The 19,586-nt window shown below is 33.2% G+C and overlaps 1 protein-coding gene across 3 annotated transcripts in view; it reads left to right on the plus strand.

Annotated features, from left to right (window-relative positions):
- Window positions 1-19,586, plus strand: part of LOC108686626 (disco-interacting protein 2) — a 46,833-nt gene that overhangs the window by 21,954 nt on the left and 5,293 nt on the right. For 2 of the 3 annotated variants that reach the window (XM_018192041.1, XM_018192042.1), the window contains exons 3-9: window positions 6,457-6,624; window positions 14,776-14,970; window positions 15,466-15,970; window positions 16,338-16,674; window positions 16,831-17,644; window positions 17,725-18,155; window positions 18,880-19,111. In XM_018192041.1, coding sequence (XP_018047530.1) covers window positions 6,457-6,624; window positions 14,776-14,970; window positions 15,466-15,970; window positions 16,338-16,674; window positions 16,831-17,644; window positions 17,725-18,155; window positions 18,880-19,111 — 2,682 coding nt within the window. The remainder of the gene's footprint in view (window positions 1-6,456; window positions 6,625-14,775; window positions 14,971-15,465; window positions 15,971-16,337; window positions 16,675-16,830; window positions 17,645-17,724; window positions 18,156-18,879; window positions 19,112-19,586) is intronic. The other variant, XM_018192043.1, reaches the window with a different exon arrangement.

Here is a 19,586-nt window from a genome sequence, read left to right on the forward strand (position 1 = left end):
CATTTGCATGATGATCAAGATTTTAGTTTTGATAAATTATCTAATATAAAAAATCAACTTTTTTACATTTTATACTTCTTATTTCCGATTCACGAAGGGAATTGAAAAGTTTTATTTTTCGACACTCAACATGGTGACCATGGAAATTGTATTTTTTTGAACATTTTGTTCTTTTTGTTACACACAACTTGAAAAAAAAATTAAAAAGAAAAGCCTTCGAGAAGCTGTTTTTAATTTTTTTTTGTTATATTTCCAATGTGGGAATGTTATTACAAATGTTATTTTATAAAATTTCAAATTAATCAATTAAAACATACTTAAATGACTATCATTTCTAAAATAATATTTGTTAAAAATCGCGTTTAAAGACGAACTGTAAATTTTGCAATTTTTAATGGTTCATAATTTTTTAAATATTTACCTACAACAACTAATCTATATTCATTTTTGTGACTTTAAATTAGTGAAAAAATGAAAAGAATTTCCATTTTTTTTTAATTTCTAAAAGTTCTATAATCCCTTAAGAACATAAATATAAATTTCATTTATTATTTTATATTCTTTATTGTTTCGGAATCTCTTTATACTAACGCAAAATCTAATAGAATTTGGTAGATAATAAATATATAATATTCGAGAATTCGTATGTTTCCAATATGGAGTCATCCCGTATAGATATATGAGCGCGCCTTTGCGTCCAGCTGCGATCGGTAGAATCGCTGCAGTTTAACTGTATCTGCACACGGAAGAAGTGCTTCCGCGTTATTCGCTCGTTATATACATCTGCTATTGTCGTGAACGCGAACTATAAGCAACAGTTTTTTAGCTGCTATTGCTAAATCAGATAACGAGAAATTCTATTATGTAATTTCTTCGTGTGATTTAAGCGAAATATTGTGCTTATGATTAATTTTTTAGATAAAGTAAATCATTATAGCAGGACTGCAAAATAATGAATTGTGTAAGAGTCAGCTACAGATAGGATTTACATGCTGCTTTTGATATTTGCTTCTTTTACCGTCAGATTTTTGTTCTCAGAGTAAATTTTTGACTGACAAAACCGTCAATATTAAACCATTTACGCATTAGTAAACAGTATAAATTATAAATGTTTTGGAAATAATTTAATAGAAATAATTTAATAGCCAATCACGTAAGTGCAATATGCCGAATTATTGATCAATCGTCCGCTAATTTATTTGTCAACACGAGGTTGTGCCTCTAAATTCGAAGTACAAATTTCTAAATGACATTTCGAATTACGCATTAACAAGAGGTATTTTTTTTACGATGCTTTACGATATTTTTTTTACGGCAATTTTACGGCGCTGTTTTTATACACTTTTAGCAAGCTTCTTAATTTATCAGCGGATTCAGTAGCAAAAGCTTCTAAGCGCTTCTTTCTTATTCAAAATTTTAAAGTTGCAGTGTTTAATAATCGCTGTGACAAAGTTGAACATATCTTACTTTAACTCTGTCATTAAGCGATTTTAACAGCAATGTCTAAAAACTCTCCGTAGCAAATGAATCAGCGGGTGATTGGCGAATTATTCGGCGTACTATGCATGCACGAAATGTTGGCGACTTTATATCCCAAATAGCATGAAGCTTCAAAATGTCTGCGATAAGGTTATCACAGTTTAAATAATATTTTTGTAGTATTTTTGTATATAGTATTATATATAGTATATATATATAGTATTATATATATATAGTACATTTTATAGTATTTTTCCAGTAAAACTGGACAAAAAATACAATTGAACAAATAAATGGAAAATGTTTTTTATATATAAATTAATATTCAATAAAAGTTAATTTTTAATTTTAAAATTGCAAAAATATTGAAAAGAGAATTTAAAAACACAACCAATTGAAATAAATGGCTTAACCGATTTAACTGGATCTTAAATGTTTGTATAATTCTGTGTAACTTTATATACTACGTATGTAGTCTTTTAAAATGCGCGATTTTTCGGTCTTGAAACGCAAACTCGCGTAAACTATCGCAGTATCACGAGTTAAATTGACTAGCAATTTAACAATTTGTTAATTTGCCCTTTTCGTATCTTAAAACGATCTTAATAATGTTGAATGTCGTATTCTGTAAATAATTACGGCTTAGGACGCTCGCACGGAATATCAGAGATCTGGGTTCGATTCCCGACCGAGGTAATATTTTTTGCAATAAGAATTAATTATTTTACTATGTCATTATATTTTACTATGTTCAGCATTATTAAGAGTGTTTTAAGATACATAAAGAATGTCAAATTGTTAAATTGCTAGTCAATTTAACTTGTAATATTACTGTGTAGTTTAATAGAATTTGTGTTTCAAGACCAAAAAATCATTTCGGCGCGCATTTTAAAACATACATACGTACTATATAAATTCACACAGAATTATACAAACATTTAAGATTCAGTTAAATCGTTTAAGGCATTCTCTCTTTCATATCCTATGAAATTTAATAGGTTTTTTTTGCTTTAAGGGAATCCCTAAGGAATTCTTAAGGGAACATGTTTGTTTTACTTAAGTAGGACTTGCACGATTTACTTTCATAAATGATTTATATGTTATTGACATATCACATATCTTAATGTTTGTTTTTCGCCAAAAATTAGAGATACTTATTTATATGTCGAAATAAAAAAACCTACGTAATTATGAGAGACATAAGTACCACAAATATAAGAAGGAAAATGTTATCTCGAAATCAGAAGTTATTCATTGTGAGCAGAAAAAATTTACGGTTACTCATTCGAGACTTTAGAGCAGTATTCATAGTTCATTCTTATTTCAAGACTATCGTAATATCTTAAGATGTTAATATGTTTCTGATTGGTTCGTGAGACTGTATTTAAGATGATCTTGAATATAACATCTGAATACTGGCCTTGATATCAGTGCTTCATTCATATAATCGTCTTGGAACTGATTATAATATATTCCATGACAATTTGAAATGTTGAGACGTACACGAGATACGCACGAGAAGCCTTATTTCTCCAAAAGAAAAGTACCACGTGTTCGATAAGAGTGATACCTCCATTGAATCGTTATATTTATTATTACCTTGTGAATTTCATTCGAAGCTTCTTCTTGAGCGAATATACTGAGAAAAATATCTCTTATTAGAAAAAAAAATCTCCTAATAGCGTGTAACTCGAAATGTCATTTTCATTTAGGAAGTACTCCGAATTTAGAAATACTGTGCAATAGAAGATTAAAAATGTATAATATCAATATTTCACGCACAACATAAATTTTTGTATAACGATAGTATTTTAATTAAATATTAAAGAAATATTAATCCAATTCTAAGAACTTAACGATTTCTTCGTGCAAACTAATCTGTGTATTGCTATTTCATAAATACAGATTTATAACTTTTATATCAAGCAAATGTTATCACGACATGACAACTCTAGACCGTCGTGAACCTGGCGCCCAACTTCATTAAAAACAAAAATGGATACCATAACGCGTTTATATTTCTTTTTTTATCTATTTATACCGATCGTTATTTCGTTTCTAAGAATAAAAAAAGAAATGAAAAATAAGAAATGATCAGTGTGCAACTATAAAATTTTTAATTTCGCTTTTATAACCATTTGAAAAAAAATCGTTTGTACCCGTTTTCCTTTTCCTTTATACCTCAAAGGGTTCGGGGAAACGGTTTTCAATTTCAGAGCAATTCTTATACAGAGAATTTATCCTATTTTAAACTAATTTTTGCCCTCAAACATATTACTAATACTTTATTAGCCCATAGATCAATTTTTTTAGCTTGAATATGTAAAAATTTAATAACTTTTTTTATTTTTCAGACATTAATAATTTACCTAATTGTTTAAATGAGATGTATGAAGTCTCAAAAAAAAACAAGACATATTTAAAAAAATGGAAGTCCTATAGGTCGATTTTTATGGAAAAGACACTATAAAAACCAGGGCTGATAGTGTAATGGAACTCAAATGTTTAACGAGTAGAGGGCACCGAATTACCGATATTGGGTTGAATTAAACTTTTACAGAAATTATTTTTTTGTGGAACAATTTTAGGGGATAAGGCGGAAAGAATTTGAAAAATCAAAAAATAAGAACCACTCTATTTAAAGATCATCATTATTTTAATTTTACAGCTCTTTATGCCGACCTGCTTTAGAATATTTTTCCATTCGTCCTTATTCAGCGCTTTTGTTCTGTATTCCCTCATTTCTATCCTTCTCAAGTCCTCCTTGTCATCCACGAAATACAATTTTCCTCTGCGTCGTTGTTCCATTGGTTATTGTAGTATTGATGTGCATGAGATTTCTTGAGTCCATCTTGATCATATGTCCCATCTAACTCAGATGGTTGATTTTTATCCTCCTCACAATATTACAGTCGTTGTATAGTTAATATAATATTCATGGTTATAATATTCATTATACCGCTTCCTCCATCTTCACTATCCACAACCGTGCCATATATTCTATGTAGTACTTTGCGTTTGAAACATCCCAGTAATTCTTCATTTCTTTATAAGTATCCATATCTCCGCATTATATGTCAGTATGACATTAGAGTTTTGTACAGCTTACACTTTGTATTGAGATTTGAGTTGTGAAGCCAGTCCAAAATCTTTCTTATTAATTAGCAGGATTTCCGCTGCTTCATTTCTGCCATAATTTCATTTGATCCAAGATAAATAAATTTACTAATTAATTCTATTTCTCTTCCATTTGTAATTGGTTTAGCTTTGGTCGAGGAACACGTATATATTTAATCTTATTGGTATTTATTACCAATCATATATGTAATGTTGTATGTAATGTAAAACTATAGATAAAAACTATAGAATAAAAATAAAATTAACTTCCGTCTCTTGTTCCTTGTCCTATCACATTTCTTACAGTGCAATTCAGTAGGTACACCCTATAATTATCTAGTGTTTCAATGAGCATCCTCAATACTTCTGACCTACAGTATACGGGTGTTCCACGTTCTAATTCTTATATGCTTACTTCGGTTGCCTTATCATTGTCTTAGGGTTCGTCCGGTTCCATTTCCTTGAGCTTTCATAATATATGTTTTTTTTTACTAGAATAAATTACTAGCCCCTAGCTCAACTCCTTTTACATCTGACAGCCACTTTTCTCTTCCTCATTAGCCCTGTTTTCCTGAGGATGGCGCCCAATAGTCTCTAGCTGAGTTACTCAAATTCACCCGCGTAACTTTCTATTACGTTTCATGGAAGTAAGAGTAGGAATTGAGTAGGAGATTATGCGATGCTAACTGGAACCGGCGTCGTGCACTACCTCATTCGAACTTCCCTATTTAGAGATGATATACATTAAAAAAACAGCAATGTGATTTAATTCTTCAGGATCATCAAAATAATCCGAGCATCACTCGGAACTTTCACGCTAGATTTCAGAATCTTTCTGGTTTCAGAAGGACGGCTTCAGGACCTGAAATCTACTGGAGGTTTGAAATTTCAACTATCGATAGAGATTTTTAACCCTTCATGGTCACACTTCAAAAAAGTCACACGATGGTTAACCCTTAAAATGACTCGAATCATTTCTGAAGTGTTACCACTTATCAATAGTATTTATTTAGATTTTTTAGATGTAAAAAAAAATGTTAAATTCAGATAAAAGGCTATTTATTATTGGTTTAATTTATTACTAGGTTAAATTATTAATGTAAATATTATTATAATAATATACTAAAGGAGTAAATATAAATGAAAAACGTAAAATACAAAAAATACATAGAAAACATTATTCTTCGCCATCACAATCTCAATACACAAATAGAGTTTGTGTTTATCATATATGGATCGTAAGCATGATGAACATTCTTCTCTCATTGTTTTTTTAACCTTGAAGGACACAATCCACTTCTTATTTATTTATGATAAATTCGATTAACAAAATTATTTAACAAAAGATTTGTGTACAGAAATACTAAAAATTCGATTGATAAAATTATTTGATAAATTGAGAGATCCCAAATGGGTCTCTCAATTTTTTATACGATTAGAATTTGTTACATTTTGTGATACATAGGATAATTTTACAGGGAGATTTTATATGTTGATTTATATTTTGCTTTTTCAATTTTTTAAATATTAGGATTTTGATTAAACAGCATAAAAATTACGCTCTTACAACATGAAAAATAAAATAATACCACTATAGTGGATGATCGTCCTGTAAAGATTAACGTTTCGTAGAAACGGTTGGAATCGTTTCTTTCAACTAATTTTTTGTTGGATTTAGAAACATTGGAATTGATTTGCGATTAACAATAGCAAAGTAGATAAAAGATGTACTAACTCCCAACGTTTCAAAGTTAGATACCAGTGTTCGAATGATGATAACTTTTGCGCCTCGCAGTCGAGCTCTCATAGTGTCCTTTTTCTGTCTATGTGTCGTTGTTGTTGTTGTTATGTTGCATGCAGGCGGTCGACTAGCGCCTGGAGGAATCGCCAGTCCCGCGAGTTCTGGCGGCTCCACAGGGAACGTTGGGAACTCGAATTCTGCTACTGCGGCAGCGGCAGCGGCAGCGGCGGCGGCAGCTAGACGCGGTAATCGCAGACTGACACGCAATGAGAGCCGTTACCATTCCGGTGAGTACATCTCTCACTAGATATACAAGGACCATTCAAGTAGGAAATGTATATTGGTAATTCAGCTCCATTTCTACCGTATCATTTCTATTGTTCGAAAATCATTCAATTCTATTTGAGTAGCTTTAACAAATACACTTCCATAAATGTTTACCTCTATCTTCCAATATTCAAATGACTATCCTTGATATTTATTTCCTTGAAGTTCAAGGTTAACATCAAGGAAAAAATCATTTGGAAGTTAGCATATAAAGGTAAATATTTAGGGTAAGTACGCTATCAATGAGCCCCTTAGGCTAATTAATTCGTAACAATTATATTTTTAGGGTAAGTACGCCGAAAAACAAATTATATAGTGCATATACTTTCGAAAACTTTTTACTTTCAGATATTATCTTTGAAAAAAAATTCATTCATCTTGTCAGACTAGAACGACATTTATCACTTTACTTTTAATATAATTTTTTAAATATATTTTAACATTATTGGATTACGTTGCCTATGGATAGATCACCGGTTATTCATCATTGGACTATCTGAAAATCGAATATTAAACAATTACACTTCAAAATATTGGATCAAATAATGAAAATTTATTTAAAATATAATGTTTATTAAGTCATTCTTATAATTTTTTCACCACAAATGGTGCGACATCACGTATAATAATAAAAATATTTAACTGGTCCATCGATGGCATACTCACATGCATTTAAATCTTTGCGAATTTGGCACTTGACTTTTAAAAATCTAAATTTTCAAAAAAAATTTTGTTTTATAGTTGATTGTAGTAACATTATTTTTGTTTGTAGTTCCATGTATTAAAAAATATTAAATTTTGAAAAAATAAATTATCCGATTTTCAGATAAACAAAAAATGCCAATTATATGGTATATTGATTCAGAATTGTTAATAGTTGTTTATAATGATTTTCTGATTTTTTTGTAATTGAACCATAAGGGTTACAATAAATTAACTACAAGCTAAAAATGCAACTTTGAGATATCTCAAATCCACTTGCGATATCCTTTTCAGGTTTGTAGTTGTTTGTAGTGATTTTTCTTTTGTTTGTAGTTATGGAAGTATAAACGAAAACGATGTTACTACACTCAACTACAAATAAAAATATTAACATTTTTTAAATTGAAAACTTATATTTTTAAAAGGATGCTGAATTCATAAAGGTCTTATTTAATGAATTTTTAAAAAAGTAAGGTCTTATGATTTTGTGATTGACAATCCTATAGCAAATATTTAAGGGGTTACATCATTTTGAAACTTTGAAAAAAATCGAAATTTTTTTCACTTAAATGAAATAGGTTATACATATGTAAAAATATAATCCCAGTAATTGGAATGGAAAATTCGAAATATTTACAAAGTCACAACTGATTTTTTTGAGGCGCGTACCTTTACGATCGGCGTGCCGTCGTGCGCTGCTCCAAAAGTTCGGAGCTGCCTCAGATATGAAAAAACAGTAGCAATAGATTTCCGTAGGTAATTATAGATATCAATAGAAATTTCGACCGTTATATAACTCGAGTAGCGTTAGTACACAGCTGTTTTTCATTGTAAATAGATGTGTCAAACGGCGCTTGATGATTCGTGTTGGAAAATCCGTTATCACGTTTGAAAATATATTTATTGTAATGAAAGGCGATAAAAGAATAGTGTATACCACAAAGAAAGGCTGCAAAATTAGTATTACACGTGCTAGCAGATGCCTATAGGCTGTAACTGTTATAACTTCTGCGTGAAAGCGGACGCTCAATGCATCAAAGTAGCGGAGCGCTCCTTGACCGAAGCGGCAAAAAAGGCTCACAGAGCTTTAAAATGAAACCGGAAAGAGATTGAAGAGGTTTATATCAATGTTGAAGGACAGCAATATGGCGCAGGCATTGCAGACTAAAGGTAATTTGTACATTTTTTAATTTTATACACGAAACATTGGTATTGAAAAACGTTAAACGCGTGTTTTCTCAAGACATTTTTTCGGCGTAACGGCGTACATCATAATTTCTACAATTTTTATTCGATTCACTTGAAAAAAATGCTTTTTTTTACTACTGTACGAACGGAGATATTGCAATATCTCTGAATCTTTGAATTTTATCATCATTTTAAGAAACATCATTATTAACATCATCGTCGTCCAGAGCAGAACGGCAGGAATTTTTAGCATTAGAAGGCAGACGCCGTCGAGCATGGTCGGGTGCGTACAGAAACACTGTCGAACATAGCCATTCTCTGCACTTTGCACTTTCTACATTCTGCAAAGATCAGGAGTGCGTTCGAGGAACGCGTGTCATGTTCATCCAGACCAGAAGAGAAATGTACGTTTTTTTCGTTTTTTTTTTTTCCAATAACAGATGGCTTTTGACTTTATGTTATCTATCTAACCAGCAAATCAGCATTGCACATGATCATACATAACTGCACATGATGGCTGCGATGCGTGCAGCGTAAATTATTCATAAAATGAAATGTCAAGATCATCGTCGAGGTTGTTGTCTACATGTTCGCCGTCGAGGTAGATATCTAGGCGTATGCCATCAATGAACTGAATGTCCAAGTATTTGCTATCCAAAAATTAATTGTCTAGATTATAAGAAATCGTTATTGTCATTATCGTCAATCAAAAGAAAATATGCGATTGCAGCGTCTTATATCAATTATGTGGAATCCTCCGAATGACTCTGATAAATGAAATTGACTATGATAAATGAAATTATGGACATTTTGCGTCAAGAGCACAGTGTAATACAATGAACATTACATTTGTCATTTACCAACGTTAAACTAACGTTAAATATGGATGGGATAATTCGCTGTATTGTATCCTTGCTGCAAAACGTCCTGTAACAGTATGTATGTAGATACTGTAACCGTACTCGCGAGTAATGACACAACTTTGTTTGTTGTGCGTCTTCTACTAGATTTTCAGAATCACTACTTCCAGAATTAATTAAGCGGATCTTTAACAAGTTGCTATAAGTGCTTTCTAAATGTGAATTGGGCGTCAGGTATGAGAGAGCGTGCCACTCTTTCGTTAATTTTCGATTAATTCGCAATATTCACTCTCAATAACGAGAGATAGATTCGTAGAGAGGGTGGTTCATTACAGACAGAAGAATGTCAGAAGATGAAAGAAATAGGCTTAAAGAACGGCAGTAAGTTAACAAAGAAAATATTGTAATAAATATATTCTGTCAACGTCAAATTACAGAGGATATTTATAAAGTACAATCTTCGAGCCAGACATTTCTTTCGAAATTCGGCATCCGCAACGAAAATAATACAATCCGATTATGTACGCGCCAATTAAACAAGATCACAAGATTTCGATGTTACCAGAATTCTTAATATTGCCGAACTAAAGACGAATAAATGTGACACAAATACTTTACCACTAAGAATGTATCGTCAGTACGCAAAAGCTCGTATGATCACAAAGGACAATATGACGCAAAAAGGTAATAGCTACGCGACGCTGAATATTTCTTTGCGCGAAGATTTGAAAATGACTTTTAGGCTGTGAAACAGAATTACTCTCAACATATAATTACGCATTAGGATATGATTCGGCTGTGACAAAGGATGAACTCTATTTGGCAACAGACAATTCTCTAAAAGACGGGCGGATGATATGCATGGATTGCAATGGCTTGCAATCATTATATTACACGACAGCTAGAAAATTGGCCGCTCGAAATCTTTAAAAGTTTTTAATGTGCGATCTACTCGACGCCAAGAATCTTACGATCGGCGACTTTACAAATAACGTGACTCGTCTCATCGAATTTGCTCCTTCCCGATCTCTCCGATCTCTCGGCTCCAAGTATTCTCTCGCTTCGGTATTCTCTTCGGTATCCGTTCCTTGATAACTTGCTTCCTCATGTGAGATCGCACGTGCTCCCTTACAAACAATTGGCTCGGCCACAACACGAATGTCGAACAGGATTTTTCCGCAGGTCCATGGCCCTCCCCCTCTCAATCAAGGCCATGTCACGCGTATGGTCTTATCGCTTACGCGAATCATGTAAGTCCTCGCGAGTCGCAGATCCTTGCGCTTATTATAAATTGGAAGGAGACTCCTTTATATGCGGGCAGCCTCCTGACAATTCCGAATAGCTAGGAATGTTCCGCTTGGCGACTCCGTAATTTAGCGACCTTCTTTTTGGCGGACTGTATCCATGGCTATCGTTCTCTTGATATCTTTCATATTGGTACTTCTCCACCAGAAGAAAATGTATATCGTACATAGAGTTCCTTCCTCCCATGATGCTTCTGTAATTCTGTTGCGAATCACAGTGCTCTAAATGGCAGCAATAACAAAAGAAATATATAATACGGGGTCTACAATCGCAGCGGTCTTAAATCATAGAAAATTAACCAATCACAGTCGAATATGAGAAGAATAATCGACTATTATTGGTCAATTTTCGACTTAAAATCCTACTACCACTTCTAAGATCCTACTACGACTTCTATTGTAGACTCCATATAACAGAATAATACAACCTGCATGTACTGCCAGATGAAGCGATTTTCAAGGTGATAGCGGCTCTTTTCACGTAGTAGTGGCTCTTCCTTCTCCCGATGGCGGTGAGATGACATGCTAGCATATAAATTTTTGACATAAAGTATAAAAAAACGTCTGATTAAATATTAACTTTAATCATTATATTTTAATATTTTTATACACGGAATAGGATAAATCAATTGGTGTAATGAAAGCACATAGTTATTTTTCAAAAAAGATGTACAATTGCATACTGCAAATTATATATTTTTTGAAAAGCAATTATCTTTTTCTTTACATCAATTGCTTTATCTCATTCTGTGTACAAAAATATTAAAGTGCGGTTATAAAAACATTATATAGCATATATTGCATCAATTTTTTACTTATAAATTATAGGATATTGTAAGAAATCATCTTTCTCATTCCAACTTTCTTTCATTCACATTTCACAACTTTCTTTTTAAGTTTGTGTATTAATTTTGCGATAATTCTCTGGAAGATAAAAAATATAAATCACGAATCTTAACAATTTCTGGAAAAATTAATATTCTTTGCAAGATGAAGAAGAGTAAATAGAGTATCCGATGATTACAAGGTTCTCAATTTTCTGACGAGCAACAGGAATAGTACAAATGGAGTTTGGAGGAGATGGATCAAGAGAATTGTGATGGTAAGAGAATTCTATATAAATTTTTCTTACTATCTTAGGCCTCTTCTCCTACACCATCTCCTTTAAATTCTTATATTATTACTCTTATATACTCGTACTATTCATGTTGCTCGTCTGAATACGTAAAAGAAGTTACATGAGAAAGAAATCTTCAATACAACATGCAATCTGCAAGTAAGAGATTGATGCAATGTTTTTATAATCGAATTTTAATATTTCTATGCGCAGAAGGAGATGAATCGATTGATGTAAGGAAAATCATAAACTGACAGTTTTACTGATGAACCTCAATGCGCCTATTTTTCATACAGGACTTAATCATATAGGACTTATCAGTTTTTAATAAGTCGAAAGATTTTTCAATTAATAAGGTAATATACAGTCAACATTATTTTGTAGTTTGCTTTAATATTCATATGTAATACTTTTCATAATGTGTCAGATTAAGATATAAAATATCATGTCATTCGTATCATGATGGAAGAAAGCCAGGTGTGCTGCTACGCGTACACTTTCTAACAGTGAATATCAGAACGTGATACCTTATCCGTCATGTTGCCGTATCAAAATTTCCTTTAACTATACTTTTATTTTTCTATGTACAACTTGCTATTTTCTCAAAAAAAAAAAAAACGTTTTATAATTATAATCATAGGTATAATATATTATATAAGACAATGAGGGTGTTTTTTATATCTAGATTATAAAATTTGCAATTATTCTATTGGAAGCATGTTACACATGTTGCAAAAAATATATAAACTGTTTATAGGAAGACGTTCGCACTGCTACAAAATGCATGATATTAGTACAAACTTACTTTAAAAAAAAAAAAGATAAAAAAAGGCTCGAAGAATGCTTCTTGAATAAAATCTAAGTGATACATATTCTTTTATTATTCCCGAGTAATAATAATTTTAATTCTCCTTCAAAAATATTCTTATTGAAGATCTTATTCCAATTCAAGTAATGGCAGCTTTAATTTTCTATCAAAAATTAATACTCGAAAAAAAATATTTTACAAATTAAAAATTTAAATGTTAGTCTACTAGCCAAGTTAAATTCTATCAAAAAATAAACCTAAAAATAAACCCAAGTGATATTATTTTTATTATTTACTTAATTTTAACGAGATATTATTCATATAAAGATTTGATATCAACAATTGGCATCAAGTTAAATTCCATACCAAATTAAATAAATAGCGTTTTCTCTTGGCTGCAGATTTCATTGTAATTTGCAAATCCTTTTTCAATATAATTTACTCACAATTGGGGTGGTATGAAGTTATCCCTCCGAAAATTGTTTTTTGAATAACTTTTTTTCTGAAAGTGTGCAAATGAATATTTAAAACGTGCATCTGCAAAAACGATGAACAATCAAATGAGTTATAGACTGCGTTCCCTATAATATTCGCAACGTTCACGAGCATCCTTGTTTAATATTTGAACAACAAAGATAAAATGATAAAGAAAGATAAAATGATTCAACGAGCGTTGCGGGCATTAAGGGAATAAAACGCACTTAAAAAAAAACTTTATTCTTTTTTTAATGTTGGAGGCTACACAACAGTAAATATGTGTCTTTCGAATCAAACAATTTATTCCATAGGCATTTTCGCGTATCATTAATAGCAACGGAGATATTACCTTATAACAGAAACATCCTGTATGTAAATAAATATTACGTGCGAATATATGAAATACATAGATCATATCTAACAAGCAAGCTGTTATTTTGATATTAAAATAACATTAAAGACATCATTTTGTCATCAAAATGTAATTTATTCTGAAATTTTACAATAAAAGTATACCTGTATCTGTATCTAAGTATTGATCTAGGTACTGAAAATAGAGTACATTGCACAAAAAACACTGATATTACATGTTAATAAACATATCACATGTTAATAAATTTATAATCTTGTAAAAATAACATCGAATTACTTTATATTTTTTCATTTTCTTTAATATATTTTTATGAAAACATACTTAGCCATATTGGGTATATACATAATCTGACTTAAACACTACTTCTTTTTAAAACCTTTACTGTATCTATGTAAGTATTTGAAAATATCATATGTTTCTTTTAATATTCAATAATTATATTTCCTCTTTTGAGTGCGGTTTTACTTTTGGACTCAGTAAAAAAATTCAGAATAATTGCATAACTTAGATATAAAGTCCAGTTACTTTATTATGTGTCATTTTAAACAGTTTACACCATTTGGAAAATATCCGTTCTAGTTTTACGTATACATATTATACATGAATCGAACACTGTTAACGATAAATGAATTCTATTTTTGGTAACTACAGTATTCTTTATCTCAATTTACATATAAAATGTGCTCGAAATATATAATTAAGAAGGAACGAATAAAATCTGTACATCTTGCAAATAGCAGTATGCAAAAGTTATTCATTTATCTCATCGTGTTTGTGATTGTTTCGGTAGATAAAATTATATGTGTCATAGGGCGGTATTCATAGTTCAGACGTTCTTATTTCAGATTATCTTAAGTAATATCTTAAGACACTATAGCTTTTTGATTAATTTGTGACTTCTTAAGACGGTCTTGAATATAAGGATTTGACTATGAATACTGCCCACAGTGTTTATTCATAATGAAAATAATTTTAATTTAATGTATTCTTTCCAGTTTATTTTAAATCAAATCTCTGTATCTTTGCATCCCGCAAATCTCTATATGTACACGTATATACAACACACACACGCGCGCGCATCCACTTACATACTCTCGAGAGTATTACGTTAAATCGCAAGCAAGACAGAAAATGTACGATGCGCAATACGCATGAACACGTACATATAATTAGCATTCGAAGATGATGAACGAATGACGATGCGGAAGTACGACATTAAGTATTTGCACGTGTCATCCACTACTCCAGTGTCCATTTAAGTAATCACGATTTATATATTTAGAGGTACGCCAGGAGGCAGTGCAGCAGGCTTTAGCGGCAATGCAGGGACGACCAAAACCATCCTTACCAATGCCATCCAAAAGAACCTCCGTGATGGCCAGAAGTCCCGATCGAGAGAGATGCAATAGCGGCGAATCTAGTAGTGACGAGGATAGCGTTGTCACTGAGGAGAGTCCAGGCGCAGGTGGTCCAACCGGTAAAATTATTATTATTAGTCACATATAATGACAAAATAATAAGAAGTAATGTTCTTATTGCGCATGATTTGATTCTGTTCCAAATTAAATACATATAGAGGTAAATATAAATAAATTGAATAAATATAAATAAATTGAGAATTATTTATAAATATTTGTCGAACAAAATCACTAAATGCAGCAAAGTAAATAATTAGTGTGTCGTGTAATATAACTAATTTTATTCATCTATCTTGGGGTGCATATATGTTAAAAGAAAAAAAAAACATGGTTCAAGCGTCATTTGATTCCGCTTAAACATTAACATTACATGACCTTAACTATTTCTGCCGGATGATACGCCAATAATCAATACACATTATTTTTCTTTCATACGTACAAGTAGAAAAAATAGTTGAACTGCGCGTTGAAATGTGAAGAAACCTGCATACACATGATCATATGAAATAAATTCTCCAATAAATGTGTGCACTAATTACTATCAATCTTGATAGGTACCGGTCTTTCGGATACCAGTAGTACTGGTTCCGCTCGCGATACTCCACCTCCGCCCAGACCGCCGGCTAGGAGGCCGCCTGGCGCCGACATCACTGACATCACTGAATACACGCCACATGCCTATTGTAATATTCAACCGCCGGACGTTACTCATGTGACGAGCAGTACCCCGATCAGTCAGCAGCAATCGGCAACGCGGCGACCTGGTGCTGACCGGGTGAATCGTTATGCGCACGTGGTTGAAGATCAAAATAGCACTGGTACCACAGGTCGCTGGAAAGTCTCTGCAAAGATTCAGCAACTATTAAACACGTTGAAACGGCCGAAGCGTCGGCCGCTACCAGAATTTTACGAGGACGACGATATCGAACTGGAGATCGCAGCGAATCCAAAGGATCCAAATGCTCCCAAACCCGAAGGTGGTTCCATGACATCGGCGGTAGGCGAAACACTATCAGTGCCATCAGGGTTACCACGATCTCTCGAAGCTGCCATTCAGAGGTAAAGTATCAATAAGTCAACAACGTCACATTTTGCGAACTACGAGAAATTTGTATATACTCATAAGGGACGTTTCACAACTGTTTGGAACCAATTTGATTCTCCTTAAAATATGTTGTTAAAAATAAAAATTTGAATTTATCTCTTTTCATTGATCCGTATAATATCTGCCCATAGCAGATATAAAAACACAAGGCAATAAGGTATAAGCAATAAATGAAACAGTTAATTACCGTAGAAAACGTAAGATTATTGCCTTATATTCTCTATTATGATTGTCCAACTTACTTACTGTTTACGTCTTATTGCCTTACTGTTTTAAATGTGTTTATGTGTTTCTGGCTTAAGAAACATTTCTCACGTTTAGGTATGGCTCAGCGACATACAAGGCGCCCGTCGCTACTGTCCTGGATCCTAATGGCAAGCTTTGCGTAACGCTTACATACGGTAAATTGTTCAGTCGTTCTCATAAGATTGCCTATACCCTTCTGAATAAGGCTTTAAGTCGCGGAGGAGATTGCTGTCTGAAACCTGGCGACAGAATCGCCCTGGTTTATCCGAATAACGATCCGATTAGTTTCATGTGCGCCTTTTATGGCTGTCTTCAAGCCGGAATCGTGCCAGTGCCCATTGAAGTACCTCTGACTCGTCGTGATGCAGGTTCTCAACAGATTGGATTTCTTTTAGGAAGTTGTGGAATTCAGGTAAACAGAATACTATCTCTTATCTTATCCACCAAACAACATTTCTTTCTATATTTGCATGTTCAATTAGCCGTACATTCTTGCAATTTTTATTGCGATTTGTGTTAATATATGTAACTCACTCGAATTAGCATTGCTATACATCTTGATTTTCAGGTGGCGTTGACCAGTGAAGCATGTCTAAAAGGTCTGCCAAAGACGGCAGCTGGCGAAGTAATAGCCTTTAAAGGCTGGCCAAAACTGCATTGGTTCGTTACTGAGCATCTAGGCAAGACACCCAAAGATTGGCTACCGCCACCACGGCTTACCGATGACACGCCCGCATATATTGAATATACTACCGATAAAGATGGCTCCGTGATGGGTGTGACTATTACTAGGGCGGCAATGATGGCTCATTGTCGTGCTCTCACACAGGCTTGCGGTTACACCGAAGGCGAGAATGCTGTCTGCGTGCTTGACTTTAAGCGGGAAGTCGGCCTTTGGCACAGTACTTTAACCAGTGTACTAAATGGCATGCATGTCATTTTCATCCCTTATGCTTTGATGAAGGTTAATCCTGCTAGTTGGATGCAGATGATTACGAAGCATCGTGCCAGCGTCGCGGTCGTAAAATCGCGAGATCTTCACTGGGGTCTGTTAGCAACTAAGGATCACAAGGATGTTTCTCTGGCGTCGTTGCGGTTACTACTCGTTGCAGATGGCGCAAATCCCTGGTCTCTCTCGTCCTGCGATCAATTTCTCTCAGTGTTTCAATCAAAAGGACTCAGACCAGATGCTGTCTGTCCTTGCGCTTCCTCAAGCGAGGCCCTCACAGTATCCGTACGAAGGCCAGGACGCGCAGGAGTAAATGCGACTGGTCGTGGAGTTCTCTCTATGTCCGGTCTGAGTTACGGAGTTGTTAGAGTAGATCAGGAGAATTCTCTTACATCATTAACACTACAAGATTGCGGACAAGTCATGCCTGGAAGTGAGTTCTCTTTGGAAATTGATTGTTTTTTACATTATGACGTATCTTAATGACAATGTATATATTTATATTTTTTACAGGTGTAGTAGTCGTTATTAAGATGGAAGGACAGCCATTTATTTGTAAGACGGACGAAGTAGGTGAAATTTGCGTGCATAGTGCAGCGACTGGTAGCCAATATTGGGGCTTGCAAGGGCTTACTAACAATACCTTCAAGATATTGCCCTTACAAGTCGATGGTACTACCTTGAGTGATGTAGAATACACGCGTTCTGGCTTGTTGGGTTTTCTTGGTCCTGGAGGACTTGTGTTTGTCTGCGGATCGCGGGACGGTCTCATGACGGTGACTGGCAGGAAACACAATGCCGACGACATTATTGCCACTGTGTTAGCGGTCGAACCAATGAAATTTATATACCGCGGTAGAATCGCCGTTTTCAGTGTGAGAGTTCTTAGGGACGAAAGGATATGCGTCGTAGCCGAACAACGGCCTGATTGCAGTGAAGAAGAGGTACATTCTACAATTAAATATTATTTAAATAAGAAGATGATGGAACCTTTATTTGAAGAAGAAAGAATTTGTCAGAAACCGATTTGAGCACCTTTAAAATATTTCTTATTATATAATATAATTAACGAGGCACTTAGAAGTCAGTAGTAGAACAAATATTGCGCAAGAAATTTAATATACAATTGTGTCAATCAATTGAATTCATTATGAATTTCGGCTCCGATTTGAGCCATCTTCAGTAAAATTCTTAACGTTATTGCAAACAATGTTGAAAAATGAATCATAATTAAGTGTTTTATATGCAATCATGGTGGCGACATAGTGAAATGCGATCTTTCTCTTGACAACATTATCCAATATTGTCAACATTGTCCAACTGTTACATAGCTGAGTGGATTGCTCTCGGAACACGTTATCAAGAAAAAAAATTGTGTTAGGAAATTGATGGAAATTCAGAATTCAGAATAAAAGCGATGTTCACCTCATTTACATACTGTATAGAAACTCGTCGAGTAAAAAGATGCAGAAAAAGATTATATTAAATAATTAACTATTGTCAAATGTTAAAATTATAAATAATTTAAGACAATCAAAAATTCTGTCGTGTCCTAAGTGCCCCGTTAATATATGATTATTATTGTATTATATTAATTAAAGGAGGTCTCTAAGTTATTTACAACTATTAATTCTATTGTTAGTTTTAATTTCTCATCATTTTATATAGAGCTTCCAATGGATGTCTCGAGTATTACAAGCGGTGGACTCGATCCATGCAGTAGGAATATATTGTCTTGCCTTGGTACCACCTAATTATTTACCCAAAACGCCATTAGGTGGCATTCATCTGTCGGAAACGAAACGCCGCTTTCTCGAGGGTACTCTCCATCCGGCTAATGTGCTCCTCTGTCCTCACACATGTGTCACTAATTTGCCAAAACCGCGCGAAATCCATTCAGGTAAGTAAAGCAAAATCTATCGACAGATATTGCATTTTTTAATAAGACTGACAGATATTGATGTGTAAATCTAAATTTAAAAAAATCACGCAAACGTTTCTTAAAAATGCCAGAAGTTTTTTTATGTATAGATAAAATAGAACTTTATAAAGAATATAGATATTGACGCAAGATATATGTGTAAAGGAAGCAAATAAATTATATTTAATTTTAAAAAATCAAATAATGAGTTGATATTTAGTATTAAATTTCTTGATATAGATACTTAAATTATATTATGTATGTAAATTATCGAAAGTGAAGAAAAAAGAGTAACAAGAAATAGCAAAAAATGTATTGATAATTACGAATTTTACTTTTTTTTAAGAATTCTATTAGGATTCTTTTCCCATTTAGATGGCATTAAAAAAACGCCACGAACTTTTTTCCATACCTAATATGTACGACAAGAAACCTCATATATATATATATATAT

Source organism: Atta colombica, unplaced genomic scaffold (assembly GCF_001594045.1).
Source record: "Atta colombica isolate Treedump-2 unplaced genomic scaffold, Acol1.0 scaffold187, whole genome shotgun sequence".
Lineage (NCBI taxonomy): Eukaryota > Metazoa > Arthropoda > Insecta > Hymenoptera > Formicidae > Atta > Atta colombica.